The sequence below is a fragment of the Scleropages formosus genome, chromosome 14, assembly GCF_900964775.1.
Source record: "Scleropages formosus chromosome 14, fSclFor1.1, whole genome shotgun sequence".
Classification (NCBI taxonomy): domain Eukaryota; kingdom Metazoa; phylum Chordata; class Actinopteri; order Osteoglossiformes; family Osteoglossidae; genus Scleropages; species Scleropages formosus.
This window is the reverse complement of record NC_041819.1, coordinates 26,297,004-26,315,084: the sequence shown is the minus strand read 5'-3', so window position 1 is coordinate 26,315,084 and position 18,081 is coordinate 26,297,004. Positions and strand designations below refer to the sequence as shown.

General features: G+C 48.4%; 1 protein-coding gene across 1 annotated transcript; it reads right to left on the bottom strand.

Annotated features, from left to right (window-relative positions):
• Positions 1–8,933: 8,933 nt before the first annotated feature.
• On the bottom strand, positions 8,934–16,135 carry chst10 (carbohydrate sulfotransferase 10). Its single transcript, XM_029257737.1, has 6 exons — positions 16,059–16,135; positions 14,954–15,096; positions 13,197–13,306; positions 12,675–12,909; positions 12,044–12,149; positions 8,934–10,348 (listed from the first exon to the last, which is right to left on the bottom strand). The coding sequence occupies exons 2-6, from the start codon at positions 15,051–15,053 to the stop codon at positions 9,805–9,807; spliced, it is 1,095 nt and encodes a 364-aa protein (XP_029113570.1). The 5' UTR covers positions 15,054–15,096; positions 16,059–16,135; the 3' UTR covers positions 8,934–9,804.
• Positions 16,136–18,081: the final 1,946 nt, after the last annotated feature.

The window sequence follows — 18,081 nt, the reverse complement described above, 5'->3', positions numbered from 1 at the left end:
AGTGCACCTTTGCACTGCAGTCATTCTGCTGAGCTGAAGGTGTTGAAATTCCTAATAATAAAAAAAAATCGGCAATCTACCCCTGGAAAAAGGGTCCGTGAACCTGTAGCTGTACACTGAAAGAGGACAGTTTCTTCTGGATGTTTCCGTTGCGCTGAAGAATAATATGGGTGACACAGCGAGTAGCTCTACTGTCTCACAGCGCCTGGGTGGTGCAAGAGGACATGGGTTTGATCTCCACTCAATCTTTGTGGAGTTTGCATGTTCTCCTCCTGTCTGTATGGGTTTCATCCAGGTGCTCTGGTTTCCTCCCACAGTCCAAAGACATTCTGTTCAGGTTCCCCCATAGTGTGTGAGTGACGGAGAGAGTGTGTGTGTGTGTGTGTGTGTGTGTGTTCCACTGATGTATGGATGAGTGACCCATTGTAAGTAGTGTATCTAGCAGTGTAAGTCACCACGGTGAATAAGGTGTTTGGGCTGGTAACGCTGCATAGAGTTCATCGGAAGTCGCTTTGGACAAAAGTGTCTGCTAAATAAATAAATGCAATAAAATGTGTGGTAGAGTGTGTGTAGGTGACACCCTTTGATAAAGGTAAGCTGTGGTAATGACAGTGCCAGCGGTGAAGGTACCCGGTGACCCCAGAGCCTGAACCCCTGCGGCCATCAGGTGACCAGCTGCTGAGTCACCTCCTGTTCCGCTTCCTTACGTCAGGTGGCCAGTACAACAGCGTCCTCAAAACCCTTCGCCTCAGTGCAAGGCAGGCGGGAAAAAAACCAACCTTCTGTTATTCGCACGCTCAAAAATCTCGAAACGTCGGTGGAGTTTTTACACCACTGAGCTCATGTACTTGGAGTTTTACTTTAGTGTATGACTAACGCTTCAGGGTCAATTACGAAACAAGGAGCGAAAATACTGTATGTAACCTATTTATACAAGGGCTTTATTTGATTGTTTTCCAGCACTGGGCATGTCTGCGTGTGCCTCTGTGCGTGTGTTCGTGCGCATGCAGGAAAAGGCTCTATATACACGCACGCACATTTTACGATAAGAAGCGTCCTTCGTCCGTGCGCCGCTCCTGCGCACCGCTTTCAACTTCCACCGGTTGCCTCCCTGCCTCCGACTACCCACACTATCCTGTTTATTATTTAATTCTCCGCTCAGTGGGTCACCAATAACAAGCTTTGCTAATTTTAGCGCCAGCTTATGTAAGCGTTATTACGAGGGAGAGCCGATACACACGTATGGGCCGAGACATCGGCACTGCGGGCTCACGCATCTCGAAGAGGAGGGAAGGAGGACAGCCGCTAGCGTAGCGGTTAGAGCCGCTGCCTTCGGACCCAAAGGTCGCGGGGTGAATCCCACCTCCTGCCGAGGTCCCCTTGAGCAAGGGACCTAGCCTAAATTGCTCCAGTAAAGTTACCCAGATGTGTAAATGTAAAAAACCTTAACGCTGTAGGTCGATTTAGAGAAAACTGTCGGCTGAGAGGGTAAATATCAACGTACAGTAAGCCCAGCTGGGCACCCCGACAGCAACTTGAACTGGTGTGTGCAGCGTGGGCTGCAGAACCCATGTCTGAGATACACATAATCCTCAGAATAATCCAGCAATAACCTGAGACTCACGGTTGGGATAATCCACTGGATTCCCCAAGCACAATAAGGCGCGGTGCGAGAGGGGCCCCCGTTGGCGTGTCTCTGTGCTACATGCATGCAGGTATGACCATCTCCAGGGAATCGGCAGCAGGGAGAACCGGACTTGCGATTCGGAGTTTCCGAGTCAAGGAAGAACAAGAGAGGGACTAATCGGTGCTCTAAGTTGTGAAAGGTAGGACTGCAACAGAAACATAAAAAACAAATACATTTATTTCCTTTGCAGACACTTCATGTTAATTTATTCAAATTTGCATGTGGGTAAATCAGGGTAACGGGGCGCGGTGGCACGGTGGGTTTGGCCGGGTCCTGCTCTCTGGTGGGTCTGGGGTTCGAGTCCGGCTTGGAATGCCTTGCGATGGACTGGCATCCCGTCCTGGGTGTGTCCCCTCCCCCTGAGCCTTACGCCCCGTGTTGCTGGATTAGGCTCCGGTTTGCCGCAACCCCGCTTGGAACTGGCAGTTTTAGACAGTATGTGTATATCAGGGCATGTCGCTCTGTTCATTCAAGTCAAGGGTCCCGTGTGCATTTTTTACATTTCTTCTCCTTATTATATTTGGAAATTATTTGTGTTTTTAGTTGCTTGGTACGTACCTTTTTTTTGGAGATTTGAAATACCGTGTTTCGCTCCACCATGACTTGCTGCTAATGTTCGGCTTTGAGGAATGCTCTGCTCCGAAGACCTGACCCACTTTCGACAAGCTGCAGCACAGAACCCGATGGGTCTTGTGACCGTGAGGTTAGGGTTCTGTACAAGGAGGGGATTTGAATGTGGTGCTTAAAGGCCAAGTTCACCCTTTGAAACCCCTGCTCCTCTATCGCAGCGGCGTTGATGCAGGCGAGCACCTGAATTCATCGCATTTTCAACCATTTTATACCTTTTCCACAGCAAATGCTCATTTGTCCAAGTACCGAAAATCACTAAACTACCTCGCAAAGTCATGAACTTCACTGAGGTTAAAATCCTGGTGTCAAGTTTCCAAATGATTGACTTCCAAAAGCTGAATAAAGTACTTGGAGTTGCAGTAAAAGTCCTTGTTCCCTCTTGCCCATCTTTGAACGCGTCAGTCCTCAATACAGGGACTTTGACATAGCGAAACACACAAGGAAAATTTACAAAAACATTATTTTTTACATTTTATGGAATTATACTTTTTATTTTTTGCTTTCCGAAAATGAAATGTTGTGATTAGAGTTTCGTTACAGGCACTTCCCCTGCCATGGGAAGCTGAGTGCCGGTTTATACGGTTTCACACACGGGTCCCTGTGACTAGTGCAGCAACGCACACGTGCGCACACACGCACGCGCTGAGGCCGCTTGTCCCGAGCAGGGTCGCGGCAAACTGGAGCCTAGCCCGGTAGCACAAGGCGCAAGGCTGGAGGGGGAGAGGACACAACCAGGACAGGACGCCAGTCCATCACAAGGCACCCCAAGCAGGACTCGAACCCCAGACCCACCGGAGAGCGGGACTCAGCCAAACCTGCAGTGCCACCACACCCCCAGACCCCCAGACACAGAAATGCCTGAATCATCAGTGCTCACTCAGGGAGAAATTAGAATCATGAAGAGGCCAGATGTTAAACAGGCTGAACTTCCAGCTGATGTCACTAAATACCATGAAACACGGAAATTTTCAGCAAGGTAAAGTGTACGTTTGGAAGCTGTGGTCGAGTGTTGTACTTTCGGTGCTTTCATTAATCAATTCGAGTGGTAAAACTACCTGGGAGAAAATAGAGAATAGAAAACACACTTCCAAAGACTAGCTCTGCAGGGACTGCGTAAATAGAAGATTCACGTACGTTGCTCAGATCGTAGGGGCTGTTTGGGGGCAGTTTGCTAAATCAGGGAATCAGGTGGTGGAGGTGGGCGTCCAGCGAAAAGGCCCCATCAGGAAGAGGCGTCTACACGTGGCGTGTGGAAAAGGCCGGAATGGTGCACGTGTCAGAGGTACGGCACCCCCAGACCGCACCGACCGCCCTCCCTCAGTCGTGTGGGCAACAGGACCGCCTGCAGTACCTTGTGACTCCTCCCCCCTCGATGGGGGGTCTCCAGGCTCCAGCTCACAGGGGGGAGAGAGACTAGGATGCATGTTTGCATTTCCCGATGAACCCCAGAGAACGGAGACCTCGGGAGACAAATACAATCATTCATTCATTCATTCATTCATTCATTCGTTGATACATTCATTCAAGCATGCCTATTGTAAGTTTACTGCGGTACACATTTTTCACCATTTTTCAAAGGGATCTGTGAAGTGAAAAGGCCATTTTACAGATCAACAATGTCCATGTTTCCTGTAAAAGTGGCATTTTCCTTCCTTCCTTCCTTCCTTCATTCATTCATTCATACGCTAAAATTGTGATGTTTCTGTGCTAAAACTGCAAAACTACATTTTACTGAAACATTTCCTGCATTTTGCATACCTGGAGGAAATTAATTCTGTTCATAATATGTGAGAAGGCAACAGCTCTATTCCACGACTTCAGTGACATTCACGACAGTATTTCCAAAACATGACAGGCAAATAAATATAAACAGTTCAGCGCAAGTAAGGATTTTAAGAGACAACCGATATGTACGAGGATATCAAAACCCATGAAGGTGATGCTCTCAGGTCAGTTTTCCTCAAGGAGGGGAACTGGAAGGAAGGCTGTGTTTTCACAGGGCGTCAGTCCTGCAGGATTTTTTCATCTCTCATCTTCATTTACGCACACCTCCGAGCAACGGATGCAGGGACTGCGTCTAGATGGCGAGCGGAAGCGGAGCTGGAGCGAGGCGATGGGATGGCGCACACGTGACCTCTGTGGATCGGCACACGTTGGCGCCTGGCAGCATCCGAGGAGCTCGCGACAAGGGCCGCACGTGAGTCGCAGCTCTGGTGGCTGGATCGGCGATTCCCAGATGGCAGGACGCCTGGTCCACAACCCCCGCAATAGAGGGGGAGGGTGGATTCTCCGCTCACACCACTGTGTGCCAACCAGCCAAGGAGGACCTAAAGGATTACTCTAATTGGGTCTGCCAGTGTAAGCTGAACTCATTAAGAGTGTGTTATAGTCGCTGCAAACCAGATTCCGCAGGATTTGCTGGAATTCGAGGTAGATACTTCTGTTATTTCCATGGCAAATTATTATCATTCTCAGATAAATTGGAATAAGTGATGCAAATCCCAGATGTTGACTGTGCTGGGAACCGGCTATGGTGAGAATTAACCTGGTCTTTCATGTCAAAGACAGCAATCCTGGTCACATCACCAACAGGCTAAGGCCTCTTAGTCTGTCTTCTAGGATCACTACTCTACACCCTCCCATTCAGAGCCACCACATTAGTCTTGCATCAGATTAACACCAGTTACCATGAGTAAAGGTGCATTCTGCAAAATTTCCCAGTGGTTTAGATCCCACCCGTAGGCTGGTATCCCACTTCTTACAGCAGTATTGCATGTGGCGAAGATTAGACCTTGATTTCCCACACAGACACTTCCCAAAACCCTTGCAAACAAGTTTGCTGTCTCGGTGTCCATTATTGTGCTTTAAACAGACCAGCAGGTCCGATAGCGGTTGTTGAAATGTGGGACCAAGAGACTCAAAGATGTGCCTCTTGAATCAAAATGTGAAACTCTGGCGTTATGAGATAGCCGTGTCAATTTTCAAGTATATTTGTTTATAAACAGGAATTTATTAGAGGCGTAGAAGGTTGCAAATTCCCTGAACGAGGGACTGTTCCGGAGAATTTTCAGACAGAGACAGTGAAAGCATAAGGTGCGTTAATAAAATCAGCTATACTTTGTATGTATTGTCTAGAATTTTATAAAAGTAATACTCCTAGAAGTTCTACTGACGATGAGGCCAAGAGAATGTTCTGCTCATTCGTGGTTAATTTCTGACAGTAACCATGACCTTACTAGTCCAAATGAGTAAATCCACCCCGTGTGCGTTTCCCCCTGGTTTCCAGTTCCCTTTCTTGCACATGGACTTGCCATCATTTTTGGTCCTGTTACACCATTTGTGAGATAAGGTGTCAGCTCCTCCTATGTCCCTCCCACCACCCGGTGCAACGTGTTGGGAGGAAACGTGGGGGGGAACGTCTCACTCGGTGGAAAAAAAGCGACCCGGGGTCAGTGGAGAGATAAAGCAGAACAGCCGCCCATCTCCCGCTGCCCCCCGTTGCATTGTTAAAGGAGAGGATGCAGGACTGATTGTCACTGATTGAACTGGCCAACATTACACCTTCTTAAAGGTACCTTTCACAGTGCTGCACACACACTAGCGCTCAGACCGCATGAAACCCTTTTCAGTCACATAGGCACACGTGGAAAGTGACTCCAGCATTGACTTGTTGCTAAGACAACCTTTTATTTTCCTCTCTCATCTGATATATAAATTATCCCCCATTATTAGGATACAGAAATACACATTATGTAGGTGTAGGTATAGCTCAGTGACAGAAAGGTTATTACATGTATTTATGAGAGGTATCAGTTACTGTTTAGTCTTAATTCAGGATAAAAATTAGACTGAATGAAACGACTACTTAATTTTCCTTAAATACTGAAATTTGTATCTATGTGTCGATTAAAATTTTCAAGTAAGATGTACCAGGGGGTTCAGACAGGACAGATTCCCACTGTCATTTGTTCATATTTTGTTTCTACATGAAGAATAAAGTTGCTCTAATAGCAGAGTATCAGTCTGTTGGTTTTCCGTTGCAGAGTGGATGTCGTATCACATGCCCTGACAATTGCTGCCACCAGTCCAGGAGGTCCACATCCTTAATTGTGACTCCAGTGAACCAGCAGAGATGACCACAGACAGCTCTAAAAAGGAGTAGTCAGTAGAAAATACATGAATTCCCTTTACATGAAATCATCACAACACATCTGTACCCAAACTTCACAGGAGGAAAGATAGGACAGCAACAGGCCTCCAAGACCTCAAACTGGTAACTTTCTGAACATCTCACTTCTCTGTGCTGACCCTAAATCTGACACTAATGGTCAATTGTTGGATCCTACTTGCCAATCGGAGAGATAAACATATTTGTGCACACGGCCAGTTCCCACCCGTCTTTTCCCGAGGGGTGATCCAGGGCTCTCTACTCGGTCCTGTGCACATCTCTCAGATGCAAGAAGTTAGTGACTCACCTGTATCTTTATCATTCATTTTAAGCATTACCAACTGCTATTTTCCCGCAGGTTGCCGCTGTGCTTTAAGGCGTTTGCTACAGATATGATGTAAACATTGAGGTCAGGTAGGAATGGTGGGCTGCCTTTGTCTGACACTCCCTCTTCTTACACATCTGCCATTGTAATGGTGATGCAGGTTTAATGCGTAATGAGAACTCAGAATAGAATAACTGGCAGAATAACAGACATTCAGTGATATATATAATATATATGGACTGGATCCAATGCCCTGTTAACATAAGGGTTAGCATTAACAACAGAATGAGCTCCAATCTCAAAGACCCCACAGAAGGTTATTACTAAATTTCCCTTCCTTTTCCAGCACCCTGCCTTGTGCCTTTAGAAGAATGTCATCAATGCATTGGCTGTGCCAGTATGAGAACTCTTGCATTTGTGGTTAAGATGATGCTGGCCCAACTTGTCTGTGATGGGAAACAGCCAACAATCACCGCAAGAGGTCACTATACATCTTGTCCAGCACGTTTCTTCAGCAACTTTCATCACAATGAACTGGCCTTGCTCTCGCACATCCAAGTACAGTCAATTTCAGCCAAATCTCCTAAAAAAGTACAAAAAATAATTACCATCCAAGCCACTTTTTATAGAGGACAGAACAGCATCTGTATTCTGGTGAGTTCCGAGTGACTTCTTAAGCGTTCTTTTGACATAAGGGAGTAATGGGTAATTTTACTATATTTCACCATTTAGGAGTTTATAAAACTGCTCAGCAAAGATGTTGAAAGGATGCCATGTTACAGTATAACTCTCATACAAAACCAGAACTGAGGTATAAAATTATTAAAAGTATAAGACTGCATGTTTCTGCATTCAAGACCTCATCCAAGCCAAAAACAACCAACTTTTACTACCCCACTGACCAAAGATTGGGTCTAGAACCTAAGAGAAAACAGAAAGCATCTGAAGCATCCTGGAGGTTCAGAACTACCAGACCTGTGTGAAGAGGATACAAAAGGTTCAAAACCCCAGCACAGAATCACAGTTTGATTGAATGTACCGTTAAAACCTGTACAACATGAAGAGAAACTGGAAAAAAGGGAAGACAGGAATTTTTCAAATCACTGTGTCCACCTTGGATGGAATAAATGGCTGGAGTAAAGGATATGGATGAGGAGCATAGCAGCTTGTTCGTCATGTTAATCACAGACACACACATGTGTGTGCGTGCATACATGCATACGTACACACACACACACACACACACACACACACACACACACACACACACACGCTCCAGTAGCCCCTACCAAGGAGTCATTCCCAGTCCTAGGAGGCATTGGTGACGTGCATGTGGGCCACACCCTGCTTCGCCCAAATGAGATCACTTTCACACACTGCTGTCTTAGTAACGGCGGAGTTTGTCGAAAAAGGGGACAACGGCGCGTCTCGCGGACGTCACACTGCTGGATTAAGGGGAAACGCAGATTTCATAAACAGCCGTGGGTGAATTACAGCACTGTGACCAAAGAGGCTTGAGCCCTAAACCTGTCAGTCGCCTTGCGTCTCGCAGCAGTGGGAATTACTTCAAGTTCCACAACAACCCCTGCGACACCAGTTCCTGCCTGGTCTTTAACACAGAGGAGGAGGGAGAGGCTGGAGTCGCATTCAGATCTGTTTACGTGTTGCCGTGGCGATAAAGTCTTAGGACAGGCCTCATTAATCCTGTGAATAAATCAAATGACGGCGACACCGCTGTAACATTGCACTGTGCACTGACACCAAAAGATGCTTGTCAAAGAGCTGTGGGGAGGGAGATCTGGTGACAGCACCCATTTTTCAGTACCATGTTGTAGAGTGCATTTTTAGTCATTGTCCAATCTCTTTCTCTCTGTCACACACACACACACACACACACACACACACACACACACACACACACACACCTCCCTGGGAGCACCAATGAGGGCGCTACACTAGGTAACAATGGAGCGTTTCCTCGCTGAAGACACTGGGTGCTGAAAGGACGCGCCCTTGTGTGGAAAAGCGCCGGAACACGAATACTGGCAGCACATGACTCCAATACAACAGGTTCCACCATCTGCAAATTTAAACTCATTTAAACTTTATTTAATCTTTGCTCGTGCAAGGTCCTTCATGAGTTCCATTTTTAGCATTAAGACAGAGAATAGCCGAGCCCCCCTCCCTCCCTCACTCTCTCTCTCCAGACAGGCCCCCTGAGCAAAGGATCTGCTGGGTGTGGAGTGGCTTGGCTTGGAGCAGCATGCCTGCAGAACTCCGTGGTCACACCGGGGCAGCCGGCCCCGCAGTCCAGTTGCAGGCCCCAGCGCACACAGCTCCTCCAGTGTTTCACATGTCGCCACCGGGAGGGAAGCCAAAGTTAGTCCAACTACAGAAATGACAACCTGGGCTTCGCTGGCTAAGCAGTGAAGAAACAACAACAACAACAACAACAACAACAACAACAACAACAAGAGGATCATAAGCAAGATCCCAGCTGGAAAAGAAAGGAGCCTCACAGACCCCTAATGTGGCAGAGTTAATGTTTACAGCACACAGCTCCTGTCACAGGAAGAGCAGGAGCACAGCGAGCCTCTACACTATTGTTAAAGTCATCTTTACCATTTTTATTAATATAGTCGCTTTTACCGTACCGAGTTAAATAAGGTTAAGCACTTTGTGCCTCACATGGCATCCCAGCAGCTAATCTGTGACAAAAATGTAGTTTAAAGTGAAAAGGGGAGGGAGGGGGAAAAAAAAGAAATTTTGCAGACCCAGCAGGTGGAGGTGACGTGTGAACCGCTTTGTGCTTCCTGTGTTGGTTGGCCAGCTGCAGTCGTCCCCCGAAGGCCACACGTTAGCGATGACCAAACCGATGAAGGCTATCGGTGTGACGCGAGAGCTGCACTGACGTGGTACGCTGCGCACGAATTCAGCAGCCCGCCAAGACGCTGCGAGCGAGCAGGCCTTACTCCAGTTGATGGTGCCGAGCAATTAGTCGAGCAGGAAGCCCGGCCGCTCATAGCCAAAGAGTATGAAGTCCCCCAGGAAGCGTGCATAAAGGCGCCGCACGTCCCGCTTGCTGATCCCCAAGAAGTAGCGCTCCACCTTGGTGCGGTTGTAGTGGGTGATGCCAGGCGGAATGGCGGGATAGGACACCAGGCGGTCGATGCCGGCTGCCCGCAGCACATAAGGGGCGTCGTGCTCCAGGGTCTCGTGGTGTCCGACCACGTCGTAGTCGATGTCGCAGGGTGCACACAGCTCCACGTATGTCACCCAGTGGATGATGTGGTCGCCAAACTGGCGGTCCAGGCGCTGATGCGCCGGGTCACCCAGGTAGCGGACAAAGTCCTCGAAGCGCAGGCCAGGGGCGCCATCGCTGCTGCGGCCCTTACGGTACTTGCGGATGATGGCGGGTGCGATGTCGTGCTTGTACCAGGGTTCGAAGCGCGGGTTCTGCAGGAACTTGTCCTTGAAGGCGGAGATAAGCCGCTCGAAGGGGTCTCGCACGATGAAGAACTTAAAGTACGTGCTCAGCCTGGAGGGAGGGGGGAAGCAGCATTACCTGGGAGCAGTGTCGCACCAGCAGGACCGCGTGTGTGTTTGCGGGCGTATGTGTGTGTGGAAGGCAGCATGGGGCCCATCAAGGAAGCTCACCTTGCGAGATCAGTAGAAGATTATGGGAAAAGGGAGGCAGGAGCCAGAACGCTACTGATACTCCAAACTAGGTCTCTAGGTGGCAGTGTGGCTCAGAGAGAAGCAAACATACTACTTCTCTATAAGTTTTTTTTTTTTTTTTTAAAAATGTATTGACCAAACAAAAGAGCCTGTGTCAAAGGCGGAGACCTCTGTCCCACACACTGCCCCACACACACACACAAAAGTGGTCTCTTTCAATGGCTCGCTCACGCACACACACTGACTGACCCTGCTATGTAACCTTGAGAACAATGTCAGTTATTTGGTCAAAAACTATAAAAGGGGTCTTTTATTTCCACAGCATCAGAGACTGTTGACCAGAGACGACTCTCTGTGATTTTCGTCTAAGAAGCGGAGTTTGAAGTGCAAAAGTGAACCTCGTGGTTCCTTTGCAAAAGATGGAGGAGGAGACGCGAGAGTGGAGGTCAAACTGTCCTTTGGACAAAGATATGCCTGCAGGTCCCTTGGTGGCGAGACAAAGTCGGCTGAAATCTGAACGAAGGTTCAGGAGCAAAACGAGATCTTTGAGAATGTTCCCCTTTATTGCTCATCATGGAATAAAAGCCCAAATAAAGTAGCGCTTACATTTACTTGACTGACGCTTTTTCCCTAAAGCGACTTACCATGTTACTCTACCTACAATTATTTACCCATTTATACATCTGGGTAATGTTTACCGGAACAATTTAGGCCAAGTACCTTGCTCAGAGGTACTACAGCCAGAGGTGGGGATCGAACCTATTACCTTTGGGTCCAAAGACAGAAGCTCTAACAGCTATGCTACCAGCAGGACCGGGAATTGAAACCCAGCCCATTTGGCGTATGGTGAGGGTTCTAACCCTAACGCCACCTACTTCCCTAACAGAAACGGAATTCCTGCGTTCCCTGTGATGAACGGAATAACAATCCTCTCCCAACCAACTCTGGAACTCAAGATGAAATGTGACCTGGGTGGGGACCTAAATGTGCCAGAAGGCACACAGGAACCTCACCTTAGTTCCAAAAGTACATGATATTTATTTTTAAATAATTACTCATTTTAAAATCGTTTTTCATTGGGTATGTAGTAAGAATGGCACCATTAAGAGAATGGGACTGGGCCTTCTCTCTACAACAGCAGGACCCAACTGAACCCTACCAGTCCATCACCTCTGGGTCAGTGAAACTTCTCCAACTGTCCTCCTTCACCCTTCAGCAAGTGCTGGATAGCTGCTGTTTCTGGTACGAGGGCCAAAGGGTTTGGGTGACCAGAGGAAAAGCTCTACAGGACAATTCAGGTATACTGTCTCTACGGGTTTCACCTTGTGCAGGTGAATCGAACACAAACGTTTAAATCGTTTAATCTGATTAACCATCATCTCCACTTAAGCCCATTTGACAGTTTGAGGAATATTATGGAACCACAGAACCTAAATTGTAATTAGCAACCTTGTTCCAAATTTCTGATCTGCCACTTCCCCTCGATTCAAGTCTCATAATTTCCGTTTCACTCTCGGCGTAAATTCCTGCAATGTGAAAGAGGTCAAACACAAACCTGTGAGTTCTTTCACTGGCGCTGAAGGAAGAAAGCCGAGGCAAGCCGTTCTTCTCGTGGTCATGGACCACATTCTCCGGGATCTCCTTCACAGTAGGAAACGCCCCTGAAAGGCGCAAAGGAAAGGCAACAACAATCCTAGTGTGAGAAACAAGATCGTCACACGCCAGCGAGGCAGAGGCAGAAGCAGCAGAGCAACAGCACAAGATTCACAACTAATCACTTCGGGGGGCAACAGGGTACAGTGTGACACACTGGCAAGGATCGACCTCAGAAGGAAATCCTAACCCTACATCCAGGACTGAGATACAGGACCTCCTCGTTTTACACATTTACTCATTCAGCCAACATTTTTCTGCAAAGCGACTTACTGTAAGTTAGCCTATTTACTCATTTACATTTAAACAGGTGGATTTTTTTTTCCTTATCAGTTCAGGGTTAGTGCCTTGATAGGCAGGAGACAGAATTCAACCCTAGGATCTCCAAGTCTAAAGGGGGGAGCTGTAACCACCACACCACCTGCTACCCCAAGCGAAGCAACGTTTCAAATGGCTATACGTGTCATCGCTCAGATGTTGAGTGAACGAGACTGCAGGTCTGAGAATCCCACACACACAACCTGACCCCTCACCATTGAGGACAATGAGGACCTTCTTCCACTGCGTGTTGCCCACTTTGGGCGTCTGGCAGAAGAGGATCTTGTGCTTGTCGCACACGAAGATACGGTCGAGGATGAACTTGCTGAGCGGGGTGTGCGTGAGGTTCCTGAGCGACGAGTTGGAGCAGAAGCTCCGCAGAAGCTCCAAGCGCTGCATCACCACTGATTGCCATTCGCTGGGGTCTGCTGGGGACGGTCCTCCGGAGGGCTGGGGGAGAGGGAACACACGGGGTCACAGAGACACCCACATTGGACAGCTGTGGGTGGGATCAGCGTGTATTTTTGAGGACAGTGCAGAACCGAAAAACATCTGCAGTTTCATGCAGCACCCAGCTGTGCTCTTTCGACGAAGGCCTTATTTTTGGTGTTATGTTTTTTAGAAATGAGCTGGCAGGTCTGACACCAGTTCGTTAAACATCAGCCAGCCACCCTGCCTCCAGACAGTCTACTGCTGAGCTCAGCGAGTGCCCTGGGGAGAGACTGAGGCTGTCCTACCTGGTTACCTGGAGCAGGCGTCCTTTTCCCCCACTCCAGAGCTGTGTGGGACTTGACATCCTTCGTGGTGGACGGTGTCCAGCTCTGTGTCTCAGGCTTGCCCACGTAGACTGAAACAGTCGGGGAAGGATTGTAGATTATGGCGGGTGGGGGGGGATGGACGGGCAGGCATGGGCTCAATCTTTCAGGGAATGGCAGCACAGCACGTATCTTGGATACAGCCAGCTACAGGGGCTCAGGTGCATAAGATAAATCAGAACACCCCCACCGAGGACAATGCGGCGCCCTGTTAACCGCTGAAGGACAAACGCGAACGGTTTTTGGAAGGGAAGACGAGTCTAAATCTCTGGAAGAGCCTGGCTGTCGTACTTCTGAAACAAGACCTGCCTCCATTCGCAGTGCCACCAACACCAGCACCTAGTTGCCATGCCTCCCGAACCCCCATGTCCAGTTACGGGACCTCCAACATATGTCTTGAGACAGAACACTGCCCGAGAGCCCAGTCTCAAGCCCTCCTACTCATCTCACCACGATCCTCTCTGGGCATTTCACTTCAAGCTCTCCACCTGAGCACAACAAGCACGAGTCAGGGGGTTCATCTTGTGGCAAAAATGAAGGGAGCGTCAAAACAAAACTATTCCAACACAAACTGAAATACCACAACATGGTAAGAGGATAGTAATCTACATACGGAAAGCAAACATGCTCCCAAACACATTACAGTTACGGTGCCTTGCAAGAGGTTTCAAACGTAGCTGGTTTGCAGATGATGGAGCTGCGTCTCTGTAGGTGTCTACCTTCTTCCAAATCTCTTCACCCAGATCTCTTAAATTCATATAAGGCGTAAATTTCACGCCCTATAACTTTAAGATCGTACCCGGACAAATTTTCTATGCAGTTACTCCTGTAATGTAACAAATGTTCATATGTATATATAAAAAAAAAAAAAAAAAATACTAGGAAGGTGATCAGGAATCGTCAATATTCTGATAAAGGTCTATGCAGCTACTCATGTGATGAACATTGGTTCATCTGGTGAAGGAAACTAAGTAACTGTACTTTAGAATCACACGTCTGCAACTATGTCTCTTTCTCCTAATGTAATGAACATAGTGTATTTTCTACGAGATGTTCGTCACTTTGGAGGAAAGTGTCTCACAAATGAATACATGTAAACGCAGCAGCTCATCGCACTGCTGAGGCGTGATGTTTGCCCTAAAGATCATCTGCACCACAGCTTCTCGATGGGGTTTCAGCTTGGGACCTCGACTCCAGGACAGTGACCTTTTGGTCAGGGAGCCACTTTTGATTTTTTTTTTTTTTAAAAAGTCTAAAAGTTCCGCTGAAATATAATTTTGCTTTAAATGTCTACTGTTTGACTTTGCAACGAAAAATACAAAGGCGTGGCAGCACCAACGCCAATGCAGGTGAACCCTGTCGGAAAAGTCCGAAACTGCCTCATCATTTATTAGTTTCTCAGATGCTTCTTTCCAAAGCGATTAACGACACAAGGTTCGTACACAGAGCTACTTACCCTGATTTACCCCATGCGCAGCTGGACAAGTTTTACCATATCAATGCAGAGTAAGCACCTTGATCAAAAGCACTACGGCACAAAGTTAGACCGAAACCCAGGTCTTTTCACTGCAAGGCAACGGTTCTAACCACTGTGCCACCTGCTGCCCTAGTAGGGAAAGAAGCATAGTTTGCGACAGAAAGGAGGGGCGTGTGCGCGCGCGCACACACACCACACTCACCATCCAGAGCTCGGCGGCTCAGACTGAAGAACCTGCTGCCGAATATGAGGAAGAAGAGAACCCAGCCGCAGACTCCGATCAGCAGCCAGCGGTGGCGCATCGCTCCGCAGGTCAACCGCGGGCCATCGGGGCGCCACGCGCACCTGGAAACGAACACACAGGACAGACGGGTCAGGACACAGGACGTCGAGAGCAACCTGCTCCGATCGCTTCACGCACGCGTCCGCTGCGCACGTCGACACCACCTACGTAACGCAGGCAACGGTCCGGAGCGCGTCCTCAGAACGTCCTTTCAGAAGACACGCATCCTTCGGCAACCACGGGGCACCCCGAGATAACGTGGTAAAACACAGTGCGGTCACTGAAGAGGCGGGGTTCTCTGCGTTCGTGTGTGTGTCGCTTAGAGGTCTTAGGATGAGGGAAGTGAAGGGAAGAGAGACATAACTGCACAGGAGCAGCTGTCAAAGTGGCAACCGTCTCCGACACACACACACACGTCCTCACCTCCTTCACACTAATGACCCAACTTCACACACGTGTGTTACCACCATGTATACACATCATACATCAGCTGTCCTTACTGTGTGTTACCATGCCAACACTGACTACACTACACCTCTTACCATGCTTCTACTACTGTGTACATACACAGTAACACTAACAGTGTAACTGCAAACTAGTACGTGTTACTGTGTACGTGTATCGAATCCCTGTTCACTCACTCTGCGTGTCCGTGTGTGTCCCGTGTCGTGTGTAAGTCTAAGTGTGACGTGTTTTAGGTAGGTAAGCGCCAGGCTGTTTTACTCGGTCGGAACAACGGTTTGCGTTGTGTTTTGTGCGAGTACGTCACGTGTGTGTGAGAGAGAGTGTTTCCACACGAAACACACACACACACGACAGAGCACAGCCTCACAGAGCACAGCCTCACAGGCCCGCTCCCGCCCTCCCGTCTCTCTCTCTCTCCCCTCCCGCACGTCATCATCTCCTCAGTCTCTGTCGCAGAAAGGAAGCTGGAAGCGGCAGCACAACACGCTGATATTATTAGTTACGTGTCTGAAAGAGAAAGAGAAACACACACCGGACAAAACACACCCCTCCGTCCTACCTGCTCCGTCACACGAGAACTGGGCAGCGCGAGCTGCGCGGCGCCGCACATCGCACGCGCGGCACGTTTCCTCCCGCGTCACCACGAGCGTCCCCGCGAGAGCGGCGGCGGGAAACAGCGGCCCCCAGCGGCCGACGGACGGCAGCGCCACCGCGGGACGGAGGGCGGGACGGAGGAGAGGCGGGGGGTGGCGCTGCTGCTCTTCGCGGCCCCGGCGGCAACGCGACGCGACACGATGAAATACTGCGGTAAAGAAGAGGCGGGGGAAGCCACGCGTCTGTCCTTCAGAAGTGCAGTGGTTAAGAGACGAGGCACTGAGCAAATCGTTTACATTCCTCATTTATGAGAGGTTTTTTTTCTAAAGCGACGAACATCTCGTAGAAAATACAAAACTTGTTGTGTTCATTACATTAAGAGAAAGAGACTCGCACGGGTGATTAAGTACAGTTTGCTTTCCTCCATGAACCAGTGTTCATCACTGCATGAAACTTCAACAGAATATCGACGAGTCCTGATCACTGTCCGACTATTTTTTTTTTTGAGACACACAAAGCATTTACATTACAGGAGTAGATGGGTGATCCTACAGTTATAGGGCATAAACATTTACACCTTACATGAACTTAAGAGATGATGGGCAAGGTGAGTTGAGACCCTTTTAAAATGTGGACAAGGATTCAGCAGTTCTAAGTGGGGGGGGGGGGGGGGGAGTCGTTCCACCACCACCACAGAGACAGAACCGATAATCAATGAAGTGCTGAATTATTTTTCCAGTTGCCTTTACAGCCAGCAGCAAAGAAGAAGTTGTATTAAATGACTTTCCCTTATCCTTTACACACATCTTGTAGCTCTTACATGTCAGGTAGCAGAGACACTGTAGGCCAAGGCAGGTCGCAGTGCTTTTGCATTGGGAGTATGGAACAGGTGGTAAAAACAGGGACAGCCCTCAACACTACATCTCCCCTTCTCTGTACATCAGCTGCCTCTAAATCCCTGTATCAAGTGGAGCACTATGGTTAAAGCCAGAGCCCCATGGATCTGCTCCCTCCCACCAAGAGGACCTTTGCTACACCCTAAGTAGAATACTATAGCCCCCCCCCCCCCCCAACTATAGATTTCTTTTTTTAAAGGGACACATTTCTTTGAACCCTAGTACAAGAAATTTAGGACACCCCTACAAAGCAAGTGTGCTCAGTCCCTTTATTTAACCACAAATCAGATTCTCCATGAGAGAGCCAGGTCTGAATGTGTTCCTGCAGTCCCTACCAGCCACTGCTTTAACAAAGTTCATGTATCAATAAGCAATAAAGAGGAACAGTGACACCAGGAAAAACTACTGGACAGTTCAGGGAACTGAAAACACAGTAGCATTACAAGTTCCACCACCTTTCCTTTGGTCATGCAGGTTCTCCGTGGTAAAACCCTCAACAAGTAGAAAGTTGTCCTCAAACAAAACATTGTCCTTGAGTAGCTTCCGTCTGGGGTGGAGTTTTCCATTGGAGTTGGTGTGTAAAACAGACAAATGCCAGGGGTTGTTAACCAGTGTAACAGGAGATGGAGTCAGCCTGTCCTCTACAGGTCCTCCTGGAAGAGATCTTGAATAGCCTGAGGAGACAAGGGGGGGGGGGGAAGCCATGAAATCAACATGTTAAGCTACAAACCATTCATAAACACACACTAGTTTCAAGCCCATAAAACAGCCATAGAGAAACCACAGCATCTTTACCTCCAACAACAAGCAGGTAGATACATAAGCCAAAAACCACATGCATGGTTGCCATCGCTCCCGTTCCACCAAGAACCACCACAAAAACAGAACCTCACACACTAGAGAGAGAAGGAAACTCCAGGCCAATATATACTCCCGAGATGTGGCGTCAGCGTGAAGGGCCACGATGCAGCAGGTGACGTCAATCGGAATCCGCGTCGTTAAACTCACCTTAACGGACGCAAAGACCCTTGAATTGATTAGTGAATTGACTCATGAGCTTGGTTGACTAAAGATCCTTCCGAGGTGCGGGAC

Coding starts and splice junctions, on each gene's coding strand:
- chst10 (XM_029257737.1), bottom strand. CDS start 15,053: ATGCGCCACCGCTGGCTGCTGATCGGAGTCTGCGGCTGGGTTCTCTTC. Junction 13,307..14,953: donor GAGCCGCCGAGCTCTGGATG/GTGAGTGTGGTG, acceptor CGACTGTTTCAG/TCTACGTGGGCAAGCCTGAG. Junction 10,349..12,043: donor GCCAGTGAAAGAACTCACAG/GTTTGTGTTTGA, acceptor CCCTCCCTCCAG/GCTGAGCACGTACTTTAAGT.